This window comes from Myotis nattereri (assembly GCF_964212035.1).
Source record: "Myotis nattereri genome assembly, chromosome: 14".
Classification (NCBI taxonomy): Eukaryota; Metazoa; Chordata; class Mammalia; order Chiroptera; family Vespertilionidae; genus Myotis; species Myotis nattereri.
Window position 1 is genome coordinate 27,427,600 of NC_138089.1, and position 26,821 is coordinate 27,454,420.

Consider the following 26,821-nt stretch of genomic DNA (forward strand, 5'->3'; position numbering starts at 1 on the left):
TTGTCCCTATCCCCAGTGTGCTTCTTGGGATCACCTGTTAAGCAAACCATTTGTACTCTGCTTCTGGGAAACTGATGTCAACACAGCAAAGCATGGGCAGAGTGCATTCTCAGAAGAGGGGACAGCATCAGCAAAGACACAGAGGTATGCCAAAGCATGCTTCATTGGGGATGAGAAAGAAGCTGCAGAGCAGGCCAAGGAAGACTAAGAGTTGTGCTTGGAGAATCATGAATACATGGCTACTCTCTGTGGAGGAAGGATTGTGGGTTTAGAATGTAATTTTTAAAAAGTCCTTCAGCCCTAACCAGTTTGGTTCAGTGGATAGAGCGTCGGCTTGAGGACTGAAGGGACCCAGGTTTGATTCCGGTCAAGGGCATGTACCTTGGTTGCGGGTACATCCCCAGTAGGGAGTGTGCAGGAGGCAACTGATGGATGTTTCTCTCTCATGGATGTTTCTAACTCTCTATCCCTCTCCCTTCCTCTCTGTAAAAAATCAATAAAATATATAAAAAAAAATAAAAAGTCCTTCAGATGATTCAGTGGTGGGCAGGACACTCTCTGGGGAACAGGGAGAAAGGAAACCTTCCTGTCCTCCTCTCTGGTACTTTTGGCCAAGGCTCAGGGCTCCAAGCTCTGGGGCTCAGGCCTCCCCTACCTGGGTGAGCCTCCTGCCTTCCTGTTGAGCTGGCAGTTCCCACAGCCAGGCCTGTTGCCTGGGCTGCAGCAGCAGTTGCTGGAGGTGGGCGGAGCTCGGTCAACAGCCCACACACTCTGTTGTTACCAGGCCTGGGACAGCTGTCTTTGCCCAGTGGCTGCATAGACGGAAATTTCCTTTCTGCAGCTGTACCTTACCACTCACCACTTGCCTGTCTGCACTCTCAATGCGGGGCTCATTGGAGGCTTCCTTTTCAGAAGGTCATTGATATTCTCATCCTGTTGGCTCCTGTGAATGGCAGAATTAAGAGGCATCTGCAGAGGAGGCTGGGGAAGGACCAGGTGCTTTCCCTATTCTGCCTGGATACACAGATGCGTTATTATTTGGAGCAGGTTTTCATAAGCAGTCCTGTGCCTTGTTTCTTATCCTTCTGTCTTTCCTTTTATTCTCTCCTTTTTCTTCCTTTCTTCCTTCTTTCCTCCTGCCAGGCCCTGGACTAGATATTTAGGATTCAGAAATGACTCAGCCGCAATCTCTGCCCTCAGAAAGATCCCAGTCTAATGAGGAAAACAGAATATGACCTAATACGGTAATTATAGTATTGTGTGCCAACTACTATGATTGAGTTATTTATGTATTTTAAATATTTGGTGAATGAAGAAAGAAAAATGAAATCAATGGATGTTAGGGCACCAGGAGAGAGGCACGGTCAGGGAGTTTCATGGAGGCAGTGGTGCCTGCGCTGCATTTTAAAAACTGGTTATAATCACTAGCAGCTGCTGAGCTCTTTTAGCTTGAATCCTCATGACAATGCTATCAGATAGAGAGCCCTACTTTACAGAGGAAGAGAGCCTCAGGGAGATTTGATAAATTGTCTGAGATCATAATGCTGCAAGTAGTCCAGTCAGGATTCCAAAACAACGCCGTCTACCACAAAACCAGTGGCAGTTCCACTGCACCATGCTGCACAACATTGGGAGGGGATCTCAAGCAGAGGAAGCAGTTTGAGCAAAGGCTTAAAGCAGCGGTTCTCAACCTGTGGGTTGAGACCCCTTTGGGGATCGAACGACCCTTTCACAGGGGTCGCCTAAGACCAACGGAAAACACATATATAATTACATATTGTTTTTGTGATTAATCCCTATGCTTTAATTATGTTCAATTTGTAACAATGAAATTGGGGGTCACCACAGCATGAGGAACTGTATTAAAGGGTCGCGGCATTAGGAAGGTTGAGAACCACTGGCTTAGAGGCATTTGAGAGACAACACAGGGGCTGATTATCTGGAATCCTTGGCTGCCATGTTTTCTGAGCCCCAGCACTTTCCAAAGCATTCACTCTGACCTGTAGAGAAGCAAGTGGCAAGTGAGTGTTCAATTGTTCATCCTAAAATTGGGAAGTGTAGTTTGAATTTCAGCTCTTCTGTGACAGACTGTGTGACCTTGGAGAAGTTTCTTCCCCTCTTTGAGCCTCTGTTTCCTCATTTGTTTAAATGAGAGTATGATTCCTACCTTGTGAAGTTGTAAGAATTTAAGGCAATGTGTTAAGTAATCATTACTATTGACCTGTTCAAGGTGACTTTAGGATACTCAGGACTGGCTCATGATGGAGTGGTCGAATGAATCATCAGGCAAGGGGACTTTTAGATAATTGGATAGGGGATGCCTTCTATCTTCCAAGAAATGAGGATGCTGGCAGAGAGCCTACTGCTAGCCTGCTTCAAATGGACCAGATGCTATTTTGGAGATGAGCAAAAACATTCTCTTGACACTGACAGTGTAGGGAGGAGAAGATTAAAACCAAGAAATAGGAATACTGATTCATTCCTGATCAGGAATAGGAGACAGGCAAGCCAGCCAGGCGTCTTCAGAATTCCAGAGGTTTTCTAGCCCTGGCAGAATTTTGCAGATGTGCAGAGTGAAGGAGAGGGGATGGAGAGAGAGTCCAAGTGTTTGACCTTGGACTATGACTATTTTTCTCCCATTCCTGGAGCTGGCTATTTTCAAGAGAAGAAATGGGGCCATCTGCTCAGAGCTGGCCCTGGTACTAAGGAAACTTTCTCCAGGGATAGATATGCAGGAACTCATACAATGTAGTGCTGGGATGGGTTGGGGGAAAGGTACTTCTCAATGTACAGATATTTATTTACATTAAAGAGTAATGCCATTAATGCCTTATACCATTTCACAAATAAAGAGGGATTTTTTTTCATTTCTTTTTAGCCCAAATCCTCAGATTCCCAGCAGAGATATTATAATTAATTGTCAAAATAAAATCTTCACATAGAATCTCATAGGTCCCGAGCCTATGAATCTCATTCTGACCTCTTCATTGTACATATGAAAAAATAGAGACTCAAAATAAAATTGACTTCAGAATATTACATAGATCTTAAGCTATTATGTTGTAAACCAGGGATTCAAATATTTGTCTCCAAATCAGAACATACGTTTAATTATATTTCTTTCTTTAAAATAATTGCTATCACGCATATGTACCTACCACATTGTGGGGTACTATTTATACATGATCTCATTTAGTTTTCTTCAACAGCTCTGCAAAGAAAGATTAACCCACTTTGCAGATACATAAACTGAGTCTCATTAAAGCAATTGCATGAGATTGCCTTGCTTATATAAATGGCTGAGGCAGAGGATTAACCCATATGGGTCTGATGCTAAACATCTAATTGGTCTAAAATCTGGGAGTGGCTGAGAAAGACTGAGGAGTCAGGGGCTGCCCACTGTTTCTGTAAACACAACAGCTCATTCACTGGCACCTTGTAAATATCTATTCCTACCACCTGAAGGTGCCTCCTTGAAGAGGAACTGTACCAGAGGTAGAGGGAGGGGGTTGCTTTGTGCACCAACTTGGTACAGAAAGCTCAGCCCTGTCCCTGGGTTAAGTCGAAAGCTAAATGGAAGGAGTGCTGTTTCCTTTATCGGTGAAGCAGTGTGTGGATACTGCTGGAAAACAATCTCTGATGAATCCTCTGAGTTCCCCAGGCAGGGGAAACCCACTCTGTGCTCTTCATGTGTGCATAACAGAAATGTTCCTCTATCACCATGGCAACAGCCTGTACACGAGCACCCCGAAGAGGCCAGAGCTGATCTGTGGGAAGCTGTGGTTCAAGTTGGGGTGGGAGTATGTGTTGGTATGGAGGAAGGGGTGTCTCCTCAGCAATCTCCTTCTTGCTTGAGGCTAGCTTGTTCCTGGGGCAGGAATGTTTATACATGATGCCAAGCATCCTGTGTCTGCAGGATTTTGGGCAAAGGGAGATGGCAGGGACACTGAGGAGAGTCCAGGAGGGCATATTATTTCTTCTATGGTTTTTGATAAATGTGTTTATTAGGCAAACTGCTAGTGGATGGCACCTTTCTGAGGGCCTTGTCCTTCTAGTCTAATGGGGAATCTCATGGACTTTGCATGCAACCAGAATTTTCCAGCTCTGCAACTTTTTAGTTCTAAGATCTCACGTTACTTGGAGTAACCTCTCTGTAGTCTAATTGCTTCATTGTTAAAAAGGAGATATTCAACACCTCCCTTATGAGAGAGTAAATGAGATAACGAATGGGCATGTAGTCAGCTTCTAATCAGTTGCAGTTATTACTGTGTCCCCAGTACTGTCAGAGAAAAACAGACTTGTCAAAGGGACCATCTCAGATTCCTTTAAGTCAGGGGCAGACTTGGAATGAGAACTCATGCCACCTATGTCTCTTCTGAGCACTCCTGATTTTCTGCCTCTTCCTAAAACCATCTGTCAGCGCTCAGGGTTTGCTCTCCAGACTTGGCGCCTGTGTTCCCTGGTTCAGCCTGGTGACATCAGGTGCTTATTTCCCTTCATGGGGCTCCGCCCAGAGGATCTTACAACTCTAGACCTTGGGGACCACCCAGCTCAGCTCCCTCTCCCTCATTTTCCAGGCGAGGAAATGGAGATGTGGAGAGAGAAGTTAAGTGCCTTGTTCAAGGTCACCTAGCAAGGTAGAAGCCATTAGTTGAAGTGGTTGCTGCATTTATTTTAGCAGGTATGACTAAGTCTGGGAGTAGCTGCAGAGGGTCGACCTCATATCTTCCATGGATTCTCCTGGGTATGTAACATTTGATAAAGATGTGGGGGGGGGGGGGGAAATCCTTTTTATGTATTTTAGTTGTGGTATTGGCAAATTCTGTAATTCCCCTGGCATCAGAAATATTAATAGATAACATTTGCCCAGTGCTTTACAGCTTATGAAATATATTTACATACTTCATCTTATTTAGTCTTCAAACTTGTCCTTTAAGGTCATTATAAGAATTATCACCATTGCCCTAGATGGTTTGACTCAGTGGATATAGTGTTGGCCTGAAGACCGAAGGGTCCTGGGTTTGATTCCTATCAAGGGCATGTGCCCAGGTTTCAGGCTCAATCCCCAGTAGGGGGTGTGCAGGAAGCAGCTGATCAATGATTCTCTCTCATCATTGATGTTTCCATCTCTCTCTCCCTCTCTCTTCCTCTCTGAAATCAATAAAAGTATATCTGAAAACAGAATTATCACCCTTCTGTTACAGATGAAGAAACTGAGGCTGAAAGTGATTTGTTCAAAGTTACCATGAGGCAAATTTAGAAGTTAAATTTATATTAAGGTAATTTCTAATTATAGCAAACTGGCCCAACTGCAGTGGCCACCTTCAGAGAATTCGAAGTTGAGGATATAGCTGTCCTCTATACCAGTGGTGTAGACCACTGGTTGGCGACCACTGCAGTCTGTACAGAGATCGAGGAGGAAAGCATCCACAGGGGCCAATTGTTAAGAAGGCCCATCGGAATGGAGATGGCAAACTTTCAGTTCGACTGGGTTCTCCAAATGACAGGTAACAAGATGTATAAAAGGAAATAATGATAAAGCTTTGTTACTTTCAAAGTGTTCCCATATTATCTCATGAGAGACCCAAGGCTGACCTATCCTCCCATTTACAAAAGAGGCCCAGTTGTGCCATCTAATGAAAATCTTCTGATCATATACAATTGATTAATGACCATGATGCCCATTTATAACAAAACTAGAGGCCTGATACACAAAAATTCGTGCAAGAGTAGGCCTTTCTTCCCCCGGCTGCTGGCACCGTCTTCCCTCTGGCACCTGGGACCCAGGTTAGCTTCCCTCCGGCCCCAGCTTCATCAGGAAGGACGCCCGGAAGGACGTCTGGTCTAATTAGCACATTACCCTTTTATTATTATAGATAGTCTGTTTTTCCATGATTAATATTCTTATTAAAACCGACCAGCCCGGCTGGTGTGGCTCAGTGGTTGAGCGTCAACCTATGAACCAGGAGGTCACGGTTCAATTCCTGGTCAGGGCACATGCCCAGCTTTTGGGCTTGATCCCCAGTAGAGGGTGTGCAGAAGGCAGCTGATTAATGATTATCTCTCATCATTGATGCTTCTCTCTCTCTCTCTCTCTCTGAAATCAATAAAATATATTAAGAAAAAACACCTACCACAAAATAACAAATTAATGGAATATTTGAAAAGTACTTTTTAATGGTCTTGTGGGCTTCCATTGTATCAATGAAGGAATTTATAGCTAAGCAGTTCTCTGGGAATATTCTGATTTAGCACCCAAGATTGGGATACTTGCTATGTTTTGATGTTATATTAGGCGTTTTAGATCACTATGAAAGAAGTAGACAGAATTTCTCACCATGAGGTGCTTGCTAACTACAAAGAAAGCTGGATAGACACTAACACATAAACACACACAAGTATAGCCTCTCTTACAAATAGTATTTGGGTGCATGGTACATTCAGGTGCTATTCTAAGGCTCAAGGAATATAGTGATAATACAAAGTAGATCTATACATTCTCATAACTTATCCAGTCCAGCTTCCCTGACTTTGATATTGTTATCTCCTCTGTCTGGGTTGCATTCTCCACCTTGTTCTGGTTATCTGAATTCCACCCATTTTACAAGGCTCTGGTCCCCCCTCCCCTGTGAAATCTTTTCTTACCCAAAAGATCTTCTCTTCTTCTGGCTCCTTTAACACTCACTGTCTGCTCCACTCTCTGATGACTCACAGGCTGCTCTGCTACTGCTAGTTATGTGTTCACATGTTTATGAGTTGTCTTCTTAAGGGCAGAGCTTGGGTTTTCTTCACCCTTGAATCTCCTTCACTTTCCAGTGGCTAGCATGATGCTTTGTACGTATTAGGTGCTCAAAACATGTTTACTAAATGTTTGATTTTTAAATTTTATACATACACTGCAAGCTTAATGGTTAGGAGGAATTAGTAAAATGTTTAAAACGATAGCCCAATGATCCAAAAAAAATAAAAAATGGAAGTGATAGTGTCTGAAGTTCCATCATTAGAGATTCATGCCTTTGGAAATGATTCTTCTGATTCTCTAAAAAATACTTCTAGGAAGACAATATGTTAAATTAAGTTTATTTCCTTAAGTTATTAGTGACTTATCAGTTTTATTCTCCAATAGACATGAGAACTGAGTTGGGTAAAAGTACAGTTTGATTTTCAAATAGCTGAGAACGTATTCAGTGTCAGGCAATCCTATCCTTGAAAAGCTTACATTCTGGTCACCAGAATATTATAATTTCTCCAGGGGCTATGAAAAAGCCAAGCAAAGGCGATAAAACTCTTAGCCCACCCTGTAAGATGGAGGGAAGGCTTACTGGCGGAGACTCATCAACTAGCATTCCTCCAGGCTTCTCTGCCTGAGTGTTTCCCCACTTTTCTGCTGGAAAAGTCTTGCAGCTGCATTAACACTTAACTCAAATGTCACTTCCTCTGAGAAGCCACCCCTAAGCCTCACAAGCAGAATGAACCCCTCCCTTGTTGGTGCTATGAAGCCACTTTACCCAACTGTATTATTTGCCACGACTTATGGTGGTTAATTGTTCCTGTGTCTATCTCCTCCTCTCTCCTCCCGCCCACATAGTATGTAAACCCCACAGACAAGGGCCTCTTTCCATTCCTATCAGTCTATCTGGCACATGGTAGATGGGAAGACCAGTGTATTATTATAGTTGGTTGGAGATCTCTCCGATGTCACTGGGTCTCTGGCTCAGAGCTGGACTGTGCATCTCCAGGCTCCAAGTTGAGGGTCAGCCAGGATGTAGGAAGCAAGAACTGCTTGCCAATACGTATTAGTGGCAAGCTGCTCATTGATTCCATTCAGCCCAATGCATACTTACTGAGAACTTGTTCAAATAAGAATCCAGCCACCATTACTAGAATTCCTCCCGTGGGCCAGGTGCATTACATACATGACCTCATTTAGTCTGTGCAACAATTCTGAAAAGTTATTTCCTTTTATTATCAGCAGAGAAAAAGAGCCTCCGAGGGCTAATTTGCCCAGAGTGGTCTGAAAGTAAAGTGTAACTGTTGTGTCTTGTTCCACTACAACACAGGGATTAAGTCTATCTCACTAGAGGTGAAAACAAAGGTCGAGGGTCACACCAGATTCAGGGAGTACACGTGGGAAAGTGGCCACCCGAGAGTCTTCATAGCTGGCCAGTGAGCGAACTGGGAAAATACAAGAGAAAAGAAAGATCTTGAAGAGACTACCTTCTTGGTACCTCCATCAGAGGCACCGATGCCTGTTAGGGTAGTGAACACAGAAGGGCTAGGGGAGCCCTAGCTATGCCATTTGGGGGTCGTGTGTGTGTGTGTGTGTGTGTGTGTGTGTGTGTGTGTGTGTCTAGCCTTACACATGGTTTCCTCTCTGTTCGATGAGCAGGGGAGCGAAGTACACGCTCTTAGGTGAGCCATTCGCAAGTGCGGCCGTCAAAACGGCACCCCACACATCCTACCAACACTGAGTGGAGAGCTTGTGTTCACCCTCCCCTCCCCAAAGTAGAGATGAGCCTAGGACTTACCTCCATCACCTTGGGGTGGGGGTGGGGGATGTTTTTCTCTCCCCAGTATGGAGGAAGGGGGGGAGCTCTTCTCCATCTCACCATAGGATGTGTGTGTGTAAGTGTGTGAGTGGGGACAGATTAGAGTGGGGCCTTGACTTACGAGTTTAATTCGTTTCGAGACCGAGCCTGTTAACTAAAATTACTCTATCAACTCAATGCAAAAAATCGGCCCAGAGACAGCTGGTATCTCAAAAAACTCGTTAGTCGGGACAATGGTAAGTCAAGGCCCCACTGTATTCCTCATATGGGGGTTGGGGAGATGACACATGTTCTTTGCGAAAAGAGGTGGTTGTTTTCTTTCTCGTTACAGCGTGTGTGTGTGTGTGTGTGTGTGTGTGTGTGTGTGTGTACATGCGTGCACGCACCGGGAAATGGCTCCTTTCTCACCTTTAACATTACCTCTCTTCCCTCCGAAGGGAGTGGGGGTAGTTTCCTTCGCTTCATCACTAGTGGGACCCGGCTCTCTTCTCCCCGACCAGAAGGCGGTAGGGGCTCTGGGCTCCCTCTTTCCTGTTATTGGGGAGCAGCACTGGCTCGTACATCCTCCCCACAGGGCCACCACGCTCAGAGGGCAGGAGGCCTGGCTCTCCCCAGCCTCCCAGCCCGCAGACCCGCGAGGCCCGCCGCTCCGTGCGGGGTGCGGAGGCGGCGAGTCGGGGGCGGGGCCGGCTCTGCGGCGCGGGGCGGGGCGACTCGTGGCCCCGCCCCTCCCTGCGCTAAGCTTCGCGCCGCCGGGACCGCCCGGCCCAGTCTGTCTGCTGGGCTCGCGCGCCGCGCACCGCCCGTCTGCACCTTCAGCCGCCTCAGCCCCCTCGGGCGCCTCAGTCCCGCCGCCGCCGCCGCCGCCGCAGGCTCGCCCTCCGCGCCGCTCGGTGCAGTGCAGCCGCCCCGCGCGCCCCTCGTCCCTGCAGCCAGATGATGAACTTCCTGCGGCGCCGGCTGTCGGACAGCAGCTTCATCGCCAACCTGCCCAATGGCTACATGACCGACCTGCAGCGGCCGGAGCCCCAGCAGCCACCTCCGCCGCCCCCCGGCCCGGGCGCGGCCGCGGCCTCGTCGGCGCCCGCGGCCGCCTCTCCCGGCCCGGAGCGGAGGCCGCCGCCGGCCCCCGCTCCCGCGCCGCAGCCCGCGCCTCCCGCGGCCTCGGCGCCGTCGATGGGCAGCAGCTTCTTCAGCTCGCTGTCCCAAGCCGTGAAGCAGACGGCCGCGTCGGCCGGCCTGGTGGACGCGCCCGCGCCCGCGCCCGCCGCCGCCCGGAAAGCCAAGGTGCTGCTGGTCGTCGACGAGCCGCACACCGACTGGTAGGTGTCGGGCCGAGCCGCCGCCGCGGCGGGGAGCTCCCGGGGCCGCAGGGCGATGGCCTCGGGGAGACAGCGCAGACCCATACACCGGAGGGCGGAGGGGCCCCGGAGTCGGGCGAGGGGGTGTCTGCGGGGCGGGCGGCGGCCCGGGTCGCCTGGAGGGGTCCGCCCGGAGGTGAAAGGCTTCCCCGGTGGCCTCGGATCCTCCGCACACACCGGAGGGGCTGCTGTGTGCAACAGGGGGAGTCTGAGAAGCAGAGTTTGTGTCTGCGGGGCGGGCGGAGGGGCAGGCGTTTCGGCCCAGGCGCGGACAGGAGGAGGTGGACATGGTTCCACATCGCGAAGGGATGCTTCAACCAAAAAAAAAAAAAAAAAAAAAAGGTTCTACTTTATGAGGCACGAGTGACTTGGGGACGGAACTGGAATTTTTCGGGGAGGCTGTTTTTCACCTGGCCCGTCGGGGCTGGTGTCAATATTGACATCACGATGCGACCCGTCACAGATGCGGGAGCCCAGGTGTAGCGGGCTGGCTCCCGGCGGCGCAGCTGCAGGCCGCTCAGGAACAGCGACATGTTTGCATTTTGCGCAGCAGGGAGGGGATTTGTGGATTTTTTTGGTTTTGGTATGTGTGTGGGGAATGGAAGTGATGGTATTTTTTTTTTTTTTTTCCTGCTAGAAAGATGGTGACCGTGGCAAAATATTCTGGATCATTAAAGGGCTGCCAATCAAGAGATCTGCTTTAATACAGCAGACAAGGGACTTCAAGACATTATTATTATCATTATTATTATTAATCATTAAGGGATATTCCAACTTAGAATGGGAAGACTGGGGGGAAATGTTACCTCTAGTTGACAAAAGCAGGAATGAGATCCAGTTAAGACCAATCAATGAAAATCGGTTCTATTTTCTGTGGCAGGAAGTTGACCCAGGGGATAATGGTTGGGGTGGAGGTGATGGTGGAATTGACTGGGGAAAGGCTTGAAGAAGTGAAGAAGCCAGAAATCTGGGTTGCTTTTTTTCCTGGAATGTGTGTGTGTGTGTGTATTTGTTTTTCTTTCTCACAGGAGTTGAGGTTGGAGACTGGACCTGAGTGTTTCCTCCCCAGAGGCAGGCACAGAGGGACTGCAGCGCTGTTTATCTCCGTCTTCTCTTTTGGTTGCTTCACTGCTTTTATTTCTCTATCGCTTTCTCACTGGGTGACCCGGGGGGAGGGAGGGAGGCTGGGTGTGGTGGGAGGGAGATGCAGATGTGGAAGTGCCCTCCTGCTGGCCTCTACTATGACCATTCCGAATAGTCATTTAGGTCACTTGTGTCCTTGGCCTTTTCTCAAGACAGGGGAGTAGAAAATCTGAAGGGACCGCAAGAGTGTAATGGGGAAAGCACTAAATGATGGTGCCACTGACAGCCGCCTAGGAGAATTACTCTAACTCGGTTTAAATCAACAAGTGGTTGTTAGTGGGGAGGGAAGGTAATAAGCTTCACTGAGCATCCGTTATATGCCAAACGCTGTGCTAGGTGCTCTAATACACATCGCATTGAATTCTCACCACCAACTGAGGCTTAGCAAAACTAAGCAATGTGTTTGCAGTCATATAGCCAGCGAATGATTGTACCAGGATTTGAATTTAGACCCATTTGACTCCACTGTTGCCACTGCACTGCTTCACTATTGCTTCATTGTTATTGTGTTGTTAGCAGTATTAATAATAGGCTCCCTCTAGGGGCTAGGCCAGGGGTGGGCAAACTTTTTGACTCGAGGGCCACAATGGGTTCTTAAACTGGACCGGAGGGCCGGAACAAAAGCATGGATGGAGTGTTTGTGTGAACTAATATAAATTCAAAGTAAACATCATTACATAAAAGGGTACGGTCTTTTATTTTTTAGTTTTATTCATTTCAAACGGGCCGGATCTGGCCCGTGGGCCGTAGTTTGCCCACGGCTGGGCTAGGCAGTAGGGGCCTCACCGAGAACTCAAGTTTAGGAGACACAACGGAAGCACGAAGCAGTTAACAAAAAGGAATCTAGAATTATTAAAACATTCAGTGAATGGAGTTATTGGAGAAAGTGTCACAAAAGAGGAGTTTTGAAAAAAGGCCAGGTAAAGGAGGGGAGAAATGGGAATGACATTGGTGCTTCATTTTTCTATGCAAGAATCTGATCTTCCTGCACCTTATCCAGTTGAAGGCGTTTGTTTAGGATTTAATGTACCAGTTAGGTACACGCAGGTAGAAAGGTACTCATTTGTATGGGTATGGTGAGGCTGCTGTGGATTTGCGTTTAGCTCTAACAGTGTCAAGTGGCTTGAAATTGGAAACTTTGCTTGGATATGATTATTCTTTAGAAAAATTGCCTGGCATGAACCAGAGAATTTGCCTTACCCGGAAGACCTGACTTCTGAGGGAAATAATGGAAGTCACTTTACTATGGGCTGACTCCCAACTGTTTACTGATTTTCTCTGAAGTAATAACATTGATTTATTAAAACTCATAAACCCAGTTTAAGTCTGGTGCTTGACAGCAGTTCTCTGCTTGTGTTTCTGTGCTTCATAGCAATCCTCAGAATTGCTATTTGTCTTCTAACATGTCTAAATTAAAAACCACACAAACATCTTGGTTAAATACTGATGAATGGTTTTATTGAAAGGTCTTTGACTTAAGGAGCAGGTGCCTGCTTATGACAAGCACAGTGACTTAAAGGTGCTTTTTGCTCTAAAGGCTGGTTTTAGTAAATTAGTCTCATAGTTTAAACTCCTAGATATTATGCAATGAGCAGGTGTCATTATATGCCCAATATTATTTTCCTGGTGCTTGAATAGGAAGTCAGAGTGTAGCTTTCAGTAGAATTTAAGCATATTGGTCCCATCTGAATATAGAATGCTAAAATAAAGAGGGTTTTAACAAGCATTTAAATAATTGGAGATTTAAAAGAAGGGGTTAAAATAGGCAGTCTCTCAGAGCAGACTTAATGCACAGCAGATTCCTTTGAATTTCTGTCAGTGTAATTGTGGGCAGTGGAATTTAGAGACCTTACCACCAACCAAGTTGAGGGGGAAATTGGAGGTGTTTCTCTTTTTCTCTATCTTTTGCTTGAAATATGTTTTTATTGATTGCCTAAGATCTTAGATTAATTGCACACTAAAGGGTTATTGCAAAATGTATCTGTTTCACTAAAAAATGAAATAAAACTCATTATGTACCTTACTAGTAATTATTATTATTATTTTTTAATATATTTTTATTGATTTCAGAGAGGAAAGAAGAGGAAGAGAGAGATAGAAACATCAATGGTGAGAGAGAATCATTGATCGGCTGCCTCCTCTATGCCCCCTGCTGGGGATTGAGCCTGAAACCTGGCATGTGCCCTGACCAGGAATCCCGTGACCTCCTCATTCATAGGTTGAAGCTCAACCACTGAGCCACGCTCACAGGACAATAGTAATTATTATTAGTGGTTGATATATATGTAAACCACTAATTGTATGTGTGCATGTGTGAATGTCTGTGTGTATTTTTTTCAGGATATGTGTGTGTGTGTGTGTGTATATACTATATCAGGATTATATATATGTGTGTGTGTTATCTCTATATATATCCTGAATATGTATCTTCTTTTAAGGCTCATACATAAATTTGAAGTACAGTTAAGACTACATTTTAATAAATGATCTTGTGCTTAAACAAGGAACAGGTATCCATTTGTATATGTTGGTGGTTGTTTTTCTTTCTGTGTTTTACACTTTCACCAGTGAAGAGGTAAGTTTTCCCTCAGATTCTCTCCTGCCCCATCTTCTAGTGATTCCAATCCCAGTAATCATGTGAGTTTTTTCCTCCTGGCATGTCTCAGTGTTTGCTTTGAAAATCAGTACAACACAGGCATTCTGAAACTTATCTAGATTACCTAGAGACTGCAGATAGACAAATCCACAGATGTTTGTTGAGCACCTTCTCTGTAAAGGGTATATATGCTAAGAAAAATGAGACATTGTATCTGTTTTCTAAGATCTTTCTGTCCATTTGGGTAGATAAAATGAATACATGTTTTAAAAACTTGCTAAAACTATCCCTTGTGCCCTAGCTGGTTTGGCTCAGTGGATAGAGTGTCAGCCTGTGGACTGAAGGGTCCCGGGTTTGATTCCATTCAAGGGCATGTACCCAGGTTGTGGGCTTGATCCCCCATGTGGGGTGTGCAGGAGGCAGCTGATTAATGATTCTCTCTCATCATTGATGTTTCTATCTCTCTCTACCTCTTCCTTCCTTTCTGAAACCAATAAAAAAATAAAACACACACACAAAAAACTACCCCTTGTATCCATAATTCATAGTATGGTCCTTGGATAAACTGCATTGGCAACAACCAGGAGCTTTTTGAACTATAGATGATCAGGTCTCATCTATGCCTACTGAATAATAATTTGTATTTAAATAAGATCTCCAGGTGATTCACATGAACATTAAAGGTGCATTGAACTAAAGTGTATGTGATTAGTGCTGACGGTGTGACAACAGCACTGCTATCATTTATCGAACAACTACTATATTCCAGATGCTTTACCATATCCCAGATATTACAAATATCATTTAATCTATATCACAGCAATGTAGTACTATAGAAATTTAAAAGAGTGAGAGATAGATATGGTCTGGAGTGGGAAGGGAATGCTTAATGAAAGCAGTGTGCTTTGAATGGAGCCTTGAAGAATTTGAATCAAAAGAGATAGGTGTGGCTCAGCCCAAACAGTGGGTAGTAAAAGGAAAGTACAGTAGCAGGAAAGAAGGGAAACAACAAAGAAACTGGATTGATGGATTAGCTAGGCAGCAGCTGTTTCTATTTTTCTAAAACCATTTTTTATTTCAGAGAGGAAGGGAAAGGAAGAGAGAGATACAAACATCAATGATGAGAGAGAATCATTGATTGGCTGCCTCCTGCCTCCCATACTGGGGATCGAGCCCGTAACCTGGGCACATGCCCTGACCTGGAATTGAACTGTGACCTCCTTATTCATAGGTCGACGCTCAACCACTGAGCCATGCAGGCAGAGCAGCAGCTGTTTCTATTCAGACTTTTGGCATTTAATTAAGAATAGGGGACATTAATGTTCTGGCCAGTTTTGTTCAGTGATTAGAGTGTCGGCCTGCAGATCAAAGAGTTGCAAATTCAATTCCCGGTCAAGGGCACATATCTGGATTGCAGGTTCAATCCTTGGCCCCAGTTGAGGGCCCGTGCTGGAGGCAACCAATTGATGTTTCTCTCTCTCTCTGTCCCTCCCTCCCTTCCACTCTTTCTAAAAATCAGTGGAAAAAATATCCTCTGGTAAGGATTAACACAAAAAGGGGGGAAAACAGAATAGGGGAATTTGAAGTGCAGGGGTCTGGACCAGTGCTTGTGAGTGGCTCTAGAAAAATACTTGAATTGAAGGCTGGGGGAAAGCTCAAGTGAAGTTTGAGGCTTCTCTCTGCTAAATATTTTATGTATGTGTTCTGTTTCTGATTAATACAAACATAGTAATTCCATAGAATTTCATTGTTCATAGCAGCATTATTAGAGCTGGAAGATCATCTGGATTACTTTATAAATGGGGGGAAATCTTGATCTAAAGAAGGAAAGTGACTTGTTCAAAGATTACTCAACTAGTTGATGACAGAACCAGAACTAGGATCTAGAACTTCGGTTTCTATACTAAGCTTTTTTCTCTTCTTTACCATGTTACAGTACCCCTCTATTTTACCATCTTTATACCTTACTAATTTTTCTCTTTCTCTCTTTCTGATTCTCTGAAGGACCGATAGGGACTTTTGACCTTATTATAGCATTTGAATTCAAAGGAATCTGAACCATCATCTAGCCCAGAGAAATGAAATGATTTGCCCAAAGTCAAATAAGAAGTTAGTGAGAGAATGAGACTATAACTCACATCTTGTGACTCCAACTCAAGTTTCTTTCTACTTTTAAGTCGCTGAGTAGATCCCTCAAATTTAATCCTTTTTTTCCTTAAAAATACTGTTTGTGTCTGTTTCTTTTAAAGACTTGTTGTGGAATTGCTGGTAAATGCTTAAAAAGAACCACATGAGCATATCACACTGTATCTAAACTAGCAATTTCACTGTTTTATTTGTATTATTGATATTTCAGCAAAGGTCATAAAATGGTTGAAGGAGACTCTTAGAGAGCTAGTCGTCAAAATCCAACGATATTCTTAAGTTAATGGGATTGTGCTACAATGATGACCTTCCTTCCAGGGGCCCATTTAAAAAAAAAAAATTTTATTGATTTTCCACAGAGAGGAAGGGAGAGGGATAGAGAGTCAGAAACATTGATGAGAGAGAAACATCGATCAGCTGCCTCCTGCACACTCCCCACTGGGCATGTGCCCGCAACCAAGGTACATGCCCTTGACCGGAATCAAACCCGGGACCCTTGAGTCTGCAGGCCAACGCTCTGTCCACTGAGCCAAACCGGTTAGGCTCAGGGGCCCATTTTTATCTTAGTATCCCTGTCTACCTAAGATTGCTTATTGTCTTTTTGTATCCAAGTTCAGATTTGCAGTAACATTAGGCTTTTTAAACTTTTTATTTATTTATTAAACTTATTGGGGTGACATTGGTCAACATGAACATATAGGTTTCAGGTGTGGGTTTCTATATTACAAGATCTGTATACTGTGTGCCCACCACCCAAAGTCAAATCTTCTCCTGTCACCATATATTAGGATCCCCTTCTTCCCCCACCCCCTTCCCTTTGGTAACCACCATACTGCTGTTTGTGTTCATGAGTTTCAGTTTTATATTCTATATATGAGTGAAGTCATATAGTTCTTAGCTTTTTCTGACTGACTTATTTCACTTAGCATAATGTTTTCAAGGTCCATCCATGTTGTTGGGAATAGCGCTATTTCATCCTTTCTTATGGCTGAGGAGTACTCCATTGTGTTTATGTACCACATCTTCTTTGTGCAGTCCTCTATCGCAGGACCCTTTGGTTGTTTCCATGTCTTGGCCACCGTGAATAATACTGCAATGAACATAGGAGTGCATATATCTTTTATTTTTTGGTTAATATTTTGTCCATTTGATTTTTAGACAGAGTGGAAGGAAGGGGAAGAGATACAGAGAGAGAAACATCGCTGTGAGAGAGACGCATCAATTGGTTGTCTCCCGCACGGGGATTGAGCCTGCAACCGAGGTATGTGCCCTTGGCTGGAATCGAACCTGGGACCCTTTGGTCTGAGGGCCAACACTCTATCCACTGAGCCAAACTAGCTAGGATGGGGTGCATATCTTTGTGAATAGGCTTGTCAGTATTTTGCTAAGCAATATGTAATGGAGGCCTAAATAGAAAGTTTTCCCGAATTGCATACCGTCCCCTCAAATTTACAAAACAATTTAACTGGAATATGATTCAGTGCAATTGATCATCTAACATAAGCCAGGTGCTTATGTTAGATACAAAGATAAGGTGGGCATAGACCTTGTCTACTGGGACCTTCGAGTCCACTAGGGGCCTTTTTCAGTTCAGTAGGTATCTTTCTCACTGGACTCAGGTTTTTGAACGCAGGTAGTTCAGCCCCAACTCTGTGTCTTAACCACCATTCCTTTCTTCAGTGACACAGACACTTGTTTGATCTTGGGCAATTTCTTGTTTTCTCTTAATTTCAGTTTCTTTATAAAAAGGAGATAAAATATCTCAAAGGGTTCTTATGAGAATCAATTGAAATAAATGTCTAACCTGGTGACTGGCACATGAGAAATGTTCAATAAATGTTCCATTATGACAAGCAGATTTTCATAGCAGCTTTAAGGCAAGTTTACCATAAGAATATTTATAGGAACTTCAAATAAAATAGTAGACAGGTTTCCATGACACTAAAGATAGCACAAACCTAGATGAATATTCCTTAATTTTGGATGGGGCAGTTGCGCATAGTTTAGAAAACACTGGTAACTAGTGTTTTGAAACCGTCTCTGAGGAAGATGTTTTGCAATGGCTTATTTGTAGAAACTTGATACTTTGAGCACTATCACATCCATTGTTTTTATTTAATCCTCCACACAGTAGTATTTGTGGAGTAGTAATTAATGTTATTCTCATTTTACATATGAAAGAATTAAGATCCAGGGAGGGTGTGATGGTTACCCAAGCTCACAAAGCCAGGGAGTGGTAAGAGTCAGGATTAGAACTTAGGTCTTTGACTTGGGAGCTTGTGTATTTTTCTGTGGGCTTCCTAGATGTAGTTGCAAGTGCCATAGAACTAGGTGGTTAGCTAATCTAGTTGGAAACTTGTATTAAGTGGGCAAGAATATCAGATCTTCCAGGCATTTAACAAACTTCTTTGTTTTCCAAAGGTATTTAGCTTAATGAGTTCCTTTTAGTGCTACTTTGTGTCAGGAACTGCTGACACAAAAAGTCAGGGAACAGTGCCATGAAAGGTGGTGACAAGAAGGTTGGTTGGTACAGGAATTTATCTTATCTGGAGAGAATGGAGCTAAAAGACCTCAAGAAGCATCATGATGCTCTGGAAAGCATAAGAGATTTAGAGTCAGATGATCTGGATTTAATTCAGTCCATAACAAATTGCTATTTTTCTCTAACTCTTGATTTCCTCATCCTTACAATTGGAGAAATAATACCTGTCCAACTTTCTTCATAGGACTGTTGTGAGGTCAGATTGCAAACCATAACACGCAAGATATAAATATATATGGACTAAATATATATAGATATGAGGGAGAATTCCCTACTTAATTTCCTTTTAAGTATTGACATAGGCAATTTTTCTAGTTTTTCTAGAATTTAGGGGAGTTGATAGCTTTTCCCTAGTATCAGGGCTGCTAATTTTAGTCAGAACTGTGGATGTGGTGAAGTTGAGTGTTTTTACTTTTCTGTGCCTTCTTTCATGACTGATACCTCTCATTCTGTTCCGTGGGCATATGTCCTATGTCCTAGGACTCATTTCAGAGGTGAACATATTTTCTGAAACAAAATTGAGACACAAGGTCTTATTTTTCAGTGCAAGAAATAGTCTGGGAGATTTTTACATACTGAAATGTGGGTATTTCTGGGAAATTTTGGTCGTTGGAGACAATAAGACTGAAAACTTGGAATCAGGAGGTTCTTGAGAGTTGTAGGCCAAATTGTAGTTGGCATCCCTATTTCTTAGATTTTAGTTTTCAGCAATCTAAGTTAATTTTAGCTCAACTATGAGTTATTAATGGTTATTGGTAATCCCTTTTCAGGTTTTTATGTTTTCATAGGAGGTGGAAAATAGAAAAAATTCTCTAACCCTAAGTAATGCATAGTGAAATTTCAGCACTAAGATTGGGGAAAAGGAGAATCATTCTTTTTTGCCACCTGCCTATATGAAAAGTATACTCTGGTTTTTTTGTGTGTGTTTTTTTTAATCCTCACCCAAGGATATTTTTACATTGATTTTTTCGAGAGAGTAGAAGAGAGAGGAAAAGACAGAGAGAAATGTCAATGTGAGAGAAATACTTCGATTAGTTGCCTCCTGCACACTCTCTGACCAGGCCCCTGGCTGGGGAGGAGCCTGAAACCCAACCAAGGTACATGCCCTTGACCGAAATCAAACCTGGGACTCTGGTTTGCTGGCTGGTGCTCTAATCACTGAGCCAAACTGGCTAGGGCAAAAGTCTACACTTTGAATGAATAAATTAGTTGATTAAGCAAAGTGGGATGAGATTGATTTTCCTTTAGTCTCCAGATGAAAATGCATGACCCTTGAAGGAAATTGTAGCATTTGTGATTCTGTAATAAGGTCATATATTTAAGTAAAACTTCATAATTTATTATGTACTTTGACTTGCATGTATCTTCTTATTTAATTATTACCTTAACCTTGTCTGTTAAGTTGGTATAATTTTCTGTTTTGATTAGGAAACAGGAAACCAAGAAAACCAAGGCTCAGTGAGACTGTGATTTACTTAAAGTTATAACATAAAATAGGTAGAGCTGCATGTAAAATCTAGATTCTTCTCTCTCTACACTTTTATCCTTACTCAGTGCCCCTTTTCACCATGCAGCTAAGTGTCTTTCCAAGCTTACATTAGTCAATTGTGATACTTTTACTTAAAAGCACCAAAGATGGCTAAAAAATTGCTTAAGCTGAAAAGAGCCTGTATGGCCTGTGACAGGTGCTGCGTAGGTTGGTTGAAAAATAACTTAAAGGTTGTCTCTTTTTCCTATGTGTTTTTGTTAATGCTCATAATACTTTCGTGACTTAGAGTCCCTCTGGTGCCTCTGGTATATTTCAGACTGAATTGAAGTTGTCAAGAAAGGAGATTTTCACTCTAGAGCTCAATTCCTTTAAAGCTTCTTATTTTCCCTCACACCTGGAAATTTATTTCTTACCCAGAGCTCAGGGTAGTTTCAGACTTAAGTTCCTACTAAGAGAGGTTTCCTGCTGACCTATTTCTCTTCTCTCTCTCTCTCTCTCTCTCTCTCTCTCTCTCTCTCTCTCTCTCTCTCTCTCTCTCTTCCATATAGCCAGCCTCTCTCCCTACACCCTACATTTCATTTACTTCCAGCTATAGTTATATGGAAGGTTCTGAGAGTTAAAAGGTAATGAGTTTGGGGTTGGAAAAGGATGTGAAGCTCTTGTCCTTTCTAACTCCATGTGTTCCTGAAAATCCTGGGAGTGCCCTGCTGCTATGCCTAGTTCCCAGGACCCTGTGCTATTTCTTCAGATTGTTTAGGACAGTGGTTCTCAACCTTCCTAATGCCGCGACCCTTTAATATAGTTCCTCATGTTGTGGTGACCCCCAACCATAAAATTATTTTCGTTGCTACTTCATAACTGTAATTTTGCTACTGTTATGAATCGTAATGTAAATATCTGCTATGCAGGATGTATTTTCATTGTTACAAATTGAACAATGAAATTGAATAATTAAAGCATAGTGATTAATCACAAAAGCAATATGTAATTATGTATTCAATATGTGTTTTCCGATGGTCTTAGGTGATCCTTGTGAAAGGGTCATTCGACCCCCAAAGGGGTCGCGACCCACAGGTTGAGAACCGCTGGTTTAGGAGCTAAGATCTGGGCAGTGGCCTTCTGGGAAGAAAGACTTCCCAGAGACATTTTAATGGATTTATTTGTTTTTTTTACCCACAGTTAAAGCTTAGAAACTGGCACCTAGAGGTCAACATTTTGTTTTTAATGGTTCACATCCCCTCCTTTTCTTAGGGGGTATTCATTTATTTTGAGGTTTCCCACATATTTCATTTGTTCTTTCATGAATTATTCAATAGGAACTGGTGCTATAACCTTCAGAACAGGAGACATTGCTCTGTCTTCACAAAGTATATAGTTTAGTTGGAAAGGTAGGTAATTCAACAAGCAATGTAATAAAGTGTGATTTATTGTTATAGTAACATGATTAAAGGAAGTTTTAAATAGAGCATGTTTCTCTCATAATTTTACCATAGCAATAAAGCAACTGCTTTCACATTTTCTATATTTTCTTCCAATATTGGTCCATATGCAAACATATTTTTACATAATTGTAAAAGCTAGAATTTCATGTTGTTTTTCCACTTCTAAATAATTTTTACATATTGTTACATAGTCCTAATAATTATATTTTTCATAGCTGTTGTACCATGATTTATTCAATTATATTTCTATTAGAGAACTTACATTGACTTCCAGTTTTTACCATTATTAACATAGTAAAACCATAGGCATTCTCAATTTTCAGGAAAGGAACTACTTGATCAAAGATTATGATGTTAGGTAGCTTTTGATAGATATTGCTACTGGTATACTGCTTTCTATAAAAGGGTTTTCCAATTTGAAGTTTATCAACCATTTTCACCTCACTTTCCAGCACACAGTATTAGTATCTTTTTAAGTGTTAATATATAGGAATAAAAGCTGTATTTAACTATTTTAATATATATTTCTATTAGTACAGGTACGGTTGAATGTTTTCCCTAATGTTTGTTTATAAATATGTTATGTGAAAAAATTGCCTTGTCTTTTGGCAATTTACTTGCTGATTTGCTTACATGGAAACTACAGTTTGTCAATGAGGTGTTTCCCTCCCTCCCTCCCTCCCTCCCTCTCTCCCTTCTTTCCTTTCTTCCTTCCTTTCTTCCTTTCATCTGTCTTCCTTCCTGTCTGTCTGTCTTCCTTTCCCTCTCCCCTCTCCCCTCTCCCCTCTCCCCTCTCCCCTCTCCCCTTCTCCCTCTCCCCCTCTCCATTACCTCTTCTCCCTTTTCTTTTCCCCTTCCCCTTCTCTCTTCCCCTTCTCCCTTTTAATCCGGCATCTCCCCCTACCCTGTGCCCTCCCTGTCTCCCCATTGAATCTCTTAGCAGCTAGTCATTAAGACTGTCTCAGGGTAGATATTATACTGACACATCCTCTGCTCCAGCTGGCAGGCTGACGGAAGAAGCTCCCATAGAATTTTTAAGGCTAGCCAAGCCTCTAATTCTCTCTCATCAGTTTTCTTATAGCTCCCCCACTTCCCCGCCCCCAAGAGTAGGAAGGCAGAAGACCTAGATCCTAGCCCTAATACTAAATTGTTGTATGCTCTTGAAAACCACATGTATCTTCTCTTGACTGAGGTTTTCTAATTTATAAAAAGGGGAGGGGGGTTGGATAGGGACTTGTGCCATGGGCCATCTCAGGGCCAACTGTGGGAAGATCCAAGTCAGAGATAACTTTGGATCCTCTCTATATATTATGACAACCAGAGCAACTCTGATTTTATTTCTTGTATACCTATTGAGCTTCTTTCTGAGATTTTAGTTAAAGCAAATAATTATATGACAAATATAAACTTGAAATCCACTAGAGTAGACAATCGCTACTAATTGAAAGTATCACTTTGTGAAAACTGAAAACTTTGTGAAATATTATTAGTGACAAAACTAAATGAGCAAAATTTTCATCTTTAACATTACAAAAAATACATACAAGGCTATCCTTTGACCACCATGAGGGAAGAGAAGGGATATAATTAATTTTACCCCTAGGATAGGGAGTTGGGAAGGGTTAAACAAAGAGGAGACATCTAAGCTGGACTTGAAGGATAGAAGTTCACTAGGTGAATTAGGAGATTGGGGGAATAAGGCATTTCAGGTAGAGGAATGAGGCAGAAAGGCATAAAAGACATTGCTATTTTGGAAATACTGTATTCATTGTGCAGATATTTTGTATTATGAAAGGAGAATGAAGCATGCTAGGAGATGCGGTTGGGAGGGTCACTGGACTACTTTGTAAAGGGATTTGAATGTTACAGTGATCAGGACTAATGAAGAATTGGCAATACCATTTAAATTAGTACTGCTTAATAAATTTTGTGTTCCTTTAGACTCAGGACCCCTGATCCAAACAGCAATATTAATTAATTAATTAATTAATTATTTTTCCTTTTAATTCTAATCTACAGAGTTCTTTATTATTATGAACTATTTCAAACACTTAGAACTATACCAAAAATAATATAAAAATACTCGTATACTACCACACAGGTCTAACAGAAATTAACATGTTTCCATGTGTGCTTTAAATCTCTCCAGATATAACCATTAACTCTCAGTTGGTGTACAAATTGTGTATATTACACACACAGTAATATTTAGATGCTAGCAATGGCAATTGTGGTGCTCACACACTCAGAACTATTTTTGATTAGGGAGAGCCTTGGTTACCTGCAGTCTACATTAATTTCTTTTTAATTGGCTCAGTTTGGGGTATATGTGTAAATGCCAGTGTAAAACAAAAGGGCGGGGACAGGGGCAGGGGGAAGACTCTGATGATAGGCAGCAAGTTTCCACCCTGTAATAGACTCAGTTATGCCCTTACCATTTAAATTCATTATCAGTGGTGGAAGTGGTGAGATTGTAATTTTACCTCCTGTGTAAAAAATTAGAGTCAGTTTTGTGGCTTAGGCTTCCCAGCTCTTCTCCACGACAGATCTCCGCATTCTTTCCCAGAAACCTGTTTATTTGTAATGAATTCCATTTGTGGTCATTGGAGCAGTGTGCCTTTTCATTCTTTTGTCAAATACCTGTCTCCCTGCCTAGAGATCCTCAGAGACTAACATAATGACCCTGTGAATTGCAGTAGGTTGGGAGTCAGGGTCCCAATTAAAATGCCCATTTGCACACTTTTTATCATTTGTGCCCTTGAGATCTCCCTAGATGTCATGAATCCTCTCCTGGTTGAGGACAAATTTCAGATTGGGGCATAATACCTGCCCAGTTGGGGATAATATCAACTTCATCCATTTTACAAAACAGGGAGAAGGAGTGAACTGACATTAATAGAAAAGTTACTTTGACCAGGCACTTTACGTACATTATCTCATTGAATTCTTACACTTCCAAAGAGATATTATTGCCATATTACATATGAGCAGATGGTTAAGTAACTTCCCCAAAGTTACATACAGCTAAAAAGTCAAAATGAGGATTTGAATTTTTCTGTCTGAATTCAAAATCCATGTTTTTCCCCCTTCATGATTCTGACAGAATAATTGTGTTATTTGAGTCATAGCAATTTTGTAGTTCAATGGAAAAAAGTTTAGGGAGAGGACTTTAGGCGGTAAGGTCAGAAAAGAGGTTTTAGAGAATCAACAGTTGATCAGAAGAATAACCTTCATAAAGTATGCAGAGTAAAGTGTTATAAGTAATTTTAGTACTTATCTCACTTTGGAAATGGAAACATTATGCTGTGGGCAATGGTGAGTTTAGATAGTTTCCAGGTGTGAGATTGATATGAAATGTAGGTTGGGCTTTTTTTTTTTTTTTTTAAAGGAGATATAATTTGCATACCATAAAAATCACCTTTTTAAAGTGTACAGTTCGTTGATGCTAGTATGTTCACAAGGTTGTATAACCATCACCACTAGCTATCTAATTACAGAACATCTACATCACTCCATATAGAAACTCCATACCCATTAGCAGTCATTCTCTATGTCCCCTTTCTCCAGTCCTAGGCAACCACTTATTTACTTTTTGTTTATGGATTTGCCTATTATAGACATTTCATGTAAATGAAATTATACAACTTATGACCTTTTTTCCTATGTCTGGCTTCTTTCACTTAGCATAATGTTTTCAAGGTTTATCCACATTGTAGAATATATTAATACTTAGTTCCTTTTTTTGAAATTTTATGCCTTTATTCCTTTTGATTTTTAATCTTCACCCGAGGATATTTTTCCCATTGATTTCTAGAGAGACAAGGAAGGGAATGGGGGAGAGAAACCTCAACATGAGAGAGACATATCAGCTGGCTGCCTCCCACATGTGCCCCTACCAGGGTTGAGGTCCCTGCAACCGAGATAAGTGCCCTTGACCAGAAATCCAACTCATGAACCTTTGGTCCACAGGCCGACACTCTATCCACTGAGCAAAACTGGCCGGGGCCCTTTATTCCTTTATATATAATATTCTAGTGTATGGATGAACCACCTTTTATTTATCCATTCATCAGTTGATGGACATGTGGGTTGTTTCCACTTCTGTGCTATTATGAATAATGCTGCTATGAACATTTGTGTACAAGTAGTTATATGAACATATGTTTTCAGTTCTCTTAGGTATATATCTGGTAGAATTGCTGGGTTCTATAGTAATTCTGTGTTTAACTTTTTAAGGAACTGCCAAATTATTTTCCAATATGACTGCACCATTTTAAATTCCCACCAGGAAGGAAAGATAATTCTACTTTATTCATATTCTTGGCAACAGTTGTTGTTGTCCTTTTAAAAAAAAGTATAGCCATCATAGTATGTGTGAAGTGGTATCTCATTATGGTTTTGATTTGCATATGACTTCTGATTAATGATGCTGAGCATATTTTCATGTACTTATTGACTATTTGTATATCTTTTTTATAGAAATGTGTATTTAAACCCTTTCCCATTTCTGAATTGGGTTGGTTAAATTGGGTCTTTTTGTTGTTGAGTTGCAAATATTTTCTTTTCAGTGAAATATTTTTTACTTTTATTCCTTTTAAAATTTCAAATTTATTTCAACATATACTTTCACTTTTAAATTAAAGCTATTGGACAATTTCTGTAATTTAAAATTCATTATTAGAAATGAGGAAAATGTTAATAAGCTTTTAAATACTGACTGCGAGTAAAATGATCAGACCATGCATTTATAAAAGCCATGTTTCATAGTAAAGAGTTCCAGTTATATTACTTAACTGAAAGAAATATCCCTTAGCCTTTTATTTCTAATTATAACACATTCTCATTTTGACATAATTTATCTTTTTCACCCAATTACTACTGTGTTGCACAAAGTTTTCCCAAATGTTAAGCCTTTCTTTTCCACTTATGAAATATTATTTACTCTTAAGAGTTCCTTAAAAGAAATTTGAAATTTTAATTTTCACCACAAACTTGTTTGAACAAAAAGTACAGGACATGAATTAAAACAAAGAATGGAATAAAAAATGGTATCTGTATAATCAGCAAATTATCACATAAGACATTTTAACCCCTTCACATTTCTACTTAGCACAGGTAAGAATAAACTGGTTCCAAAGTACCAGGTTGGCATTTTTACTGCAAGCTTTAAAATCATAGCGTTACTCTACTCAACAAGTAATCTGTAAGTAAATGGCAGTGTTCATAAATACAAAAATTGTTTTATCCATTAGGTGGTATTCTACATAGTCAAGGTAATAAGATAAATTTTTATTATAAAATTAGACTTTAAAAGGGCAGAATGTCTGATAATTTCCAGTATCTCAAAGGCTAAAATGAGAAAAATGCAGAAAATTGTAGTACTCATTGATTAATGTTTTGCTTTGAAAAAGCCAGAAATGATTCTGGTCTAAGAAATAAGAAATAATGATAAAAGATTTAATTAATATACTATATCTCTTGTAAGCCAAATTACACTTTTCACCTCAGGACAATTCTGATATTTGCATTCTTAGTTCCTTTGTCCAGAACAGGA

The 26,821-nt window shown here is 41.8% G+C and overlaps 1 protein-coding gene across 1 annotated transcript in view; it reads left to right on the forward strand.

The window, feature by feature from the left end:
• The first annotated feature begins 9,341 nt into the window (after positions 1-9,341).
• SYN2 (synapsin II) overlaps positions 9,342-26,821 on the forward strand; it is a 161,420-nt gene continuing 143,940 nt past the window's right edge. The window contains exon 1 of the mRNA XM_081105648.1: positions 9,342-9,871. Coding sequence (XP_080961774.1) covers positions 9,486-9,871 — 386 coding nt within the window. The 5' untranslated portion in view covers positions 9,342-9,485. The remainder of the gene's footprint in view (positions 9,872-26,821) is intronic.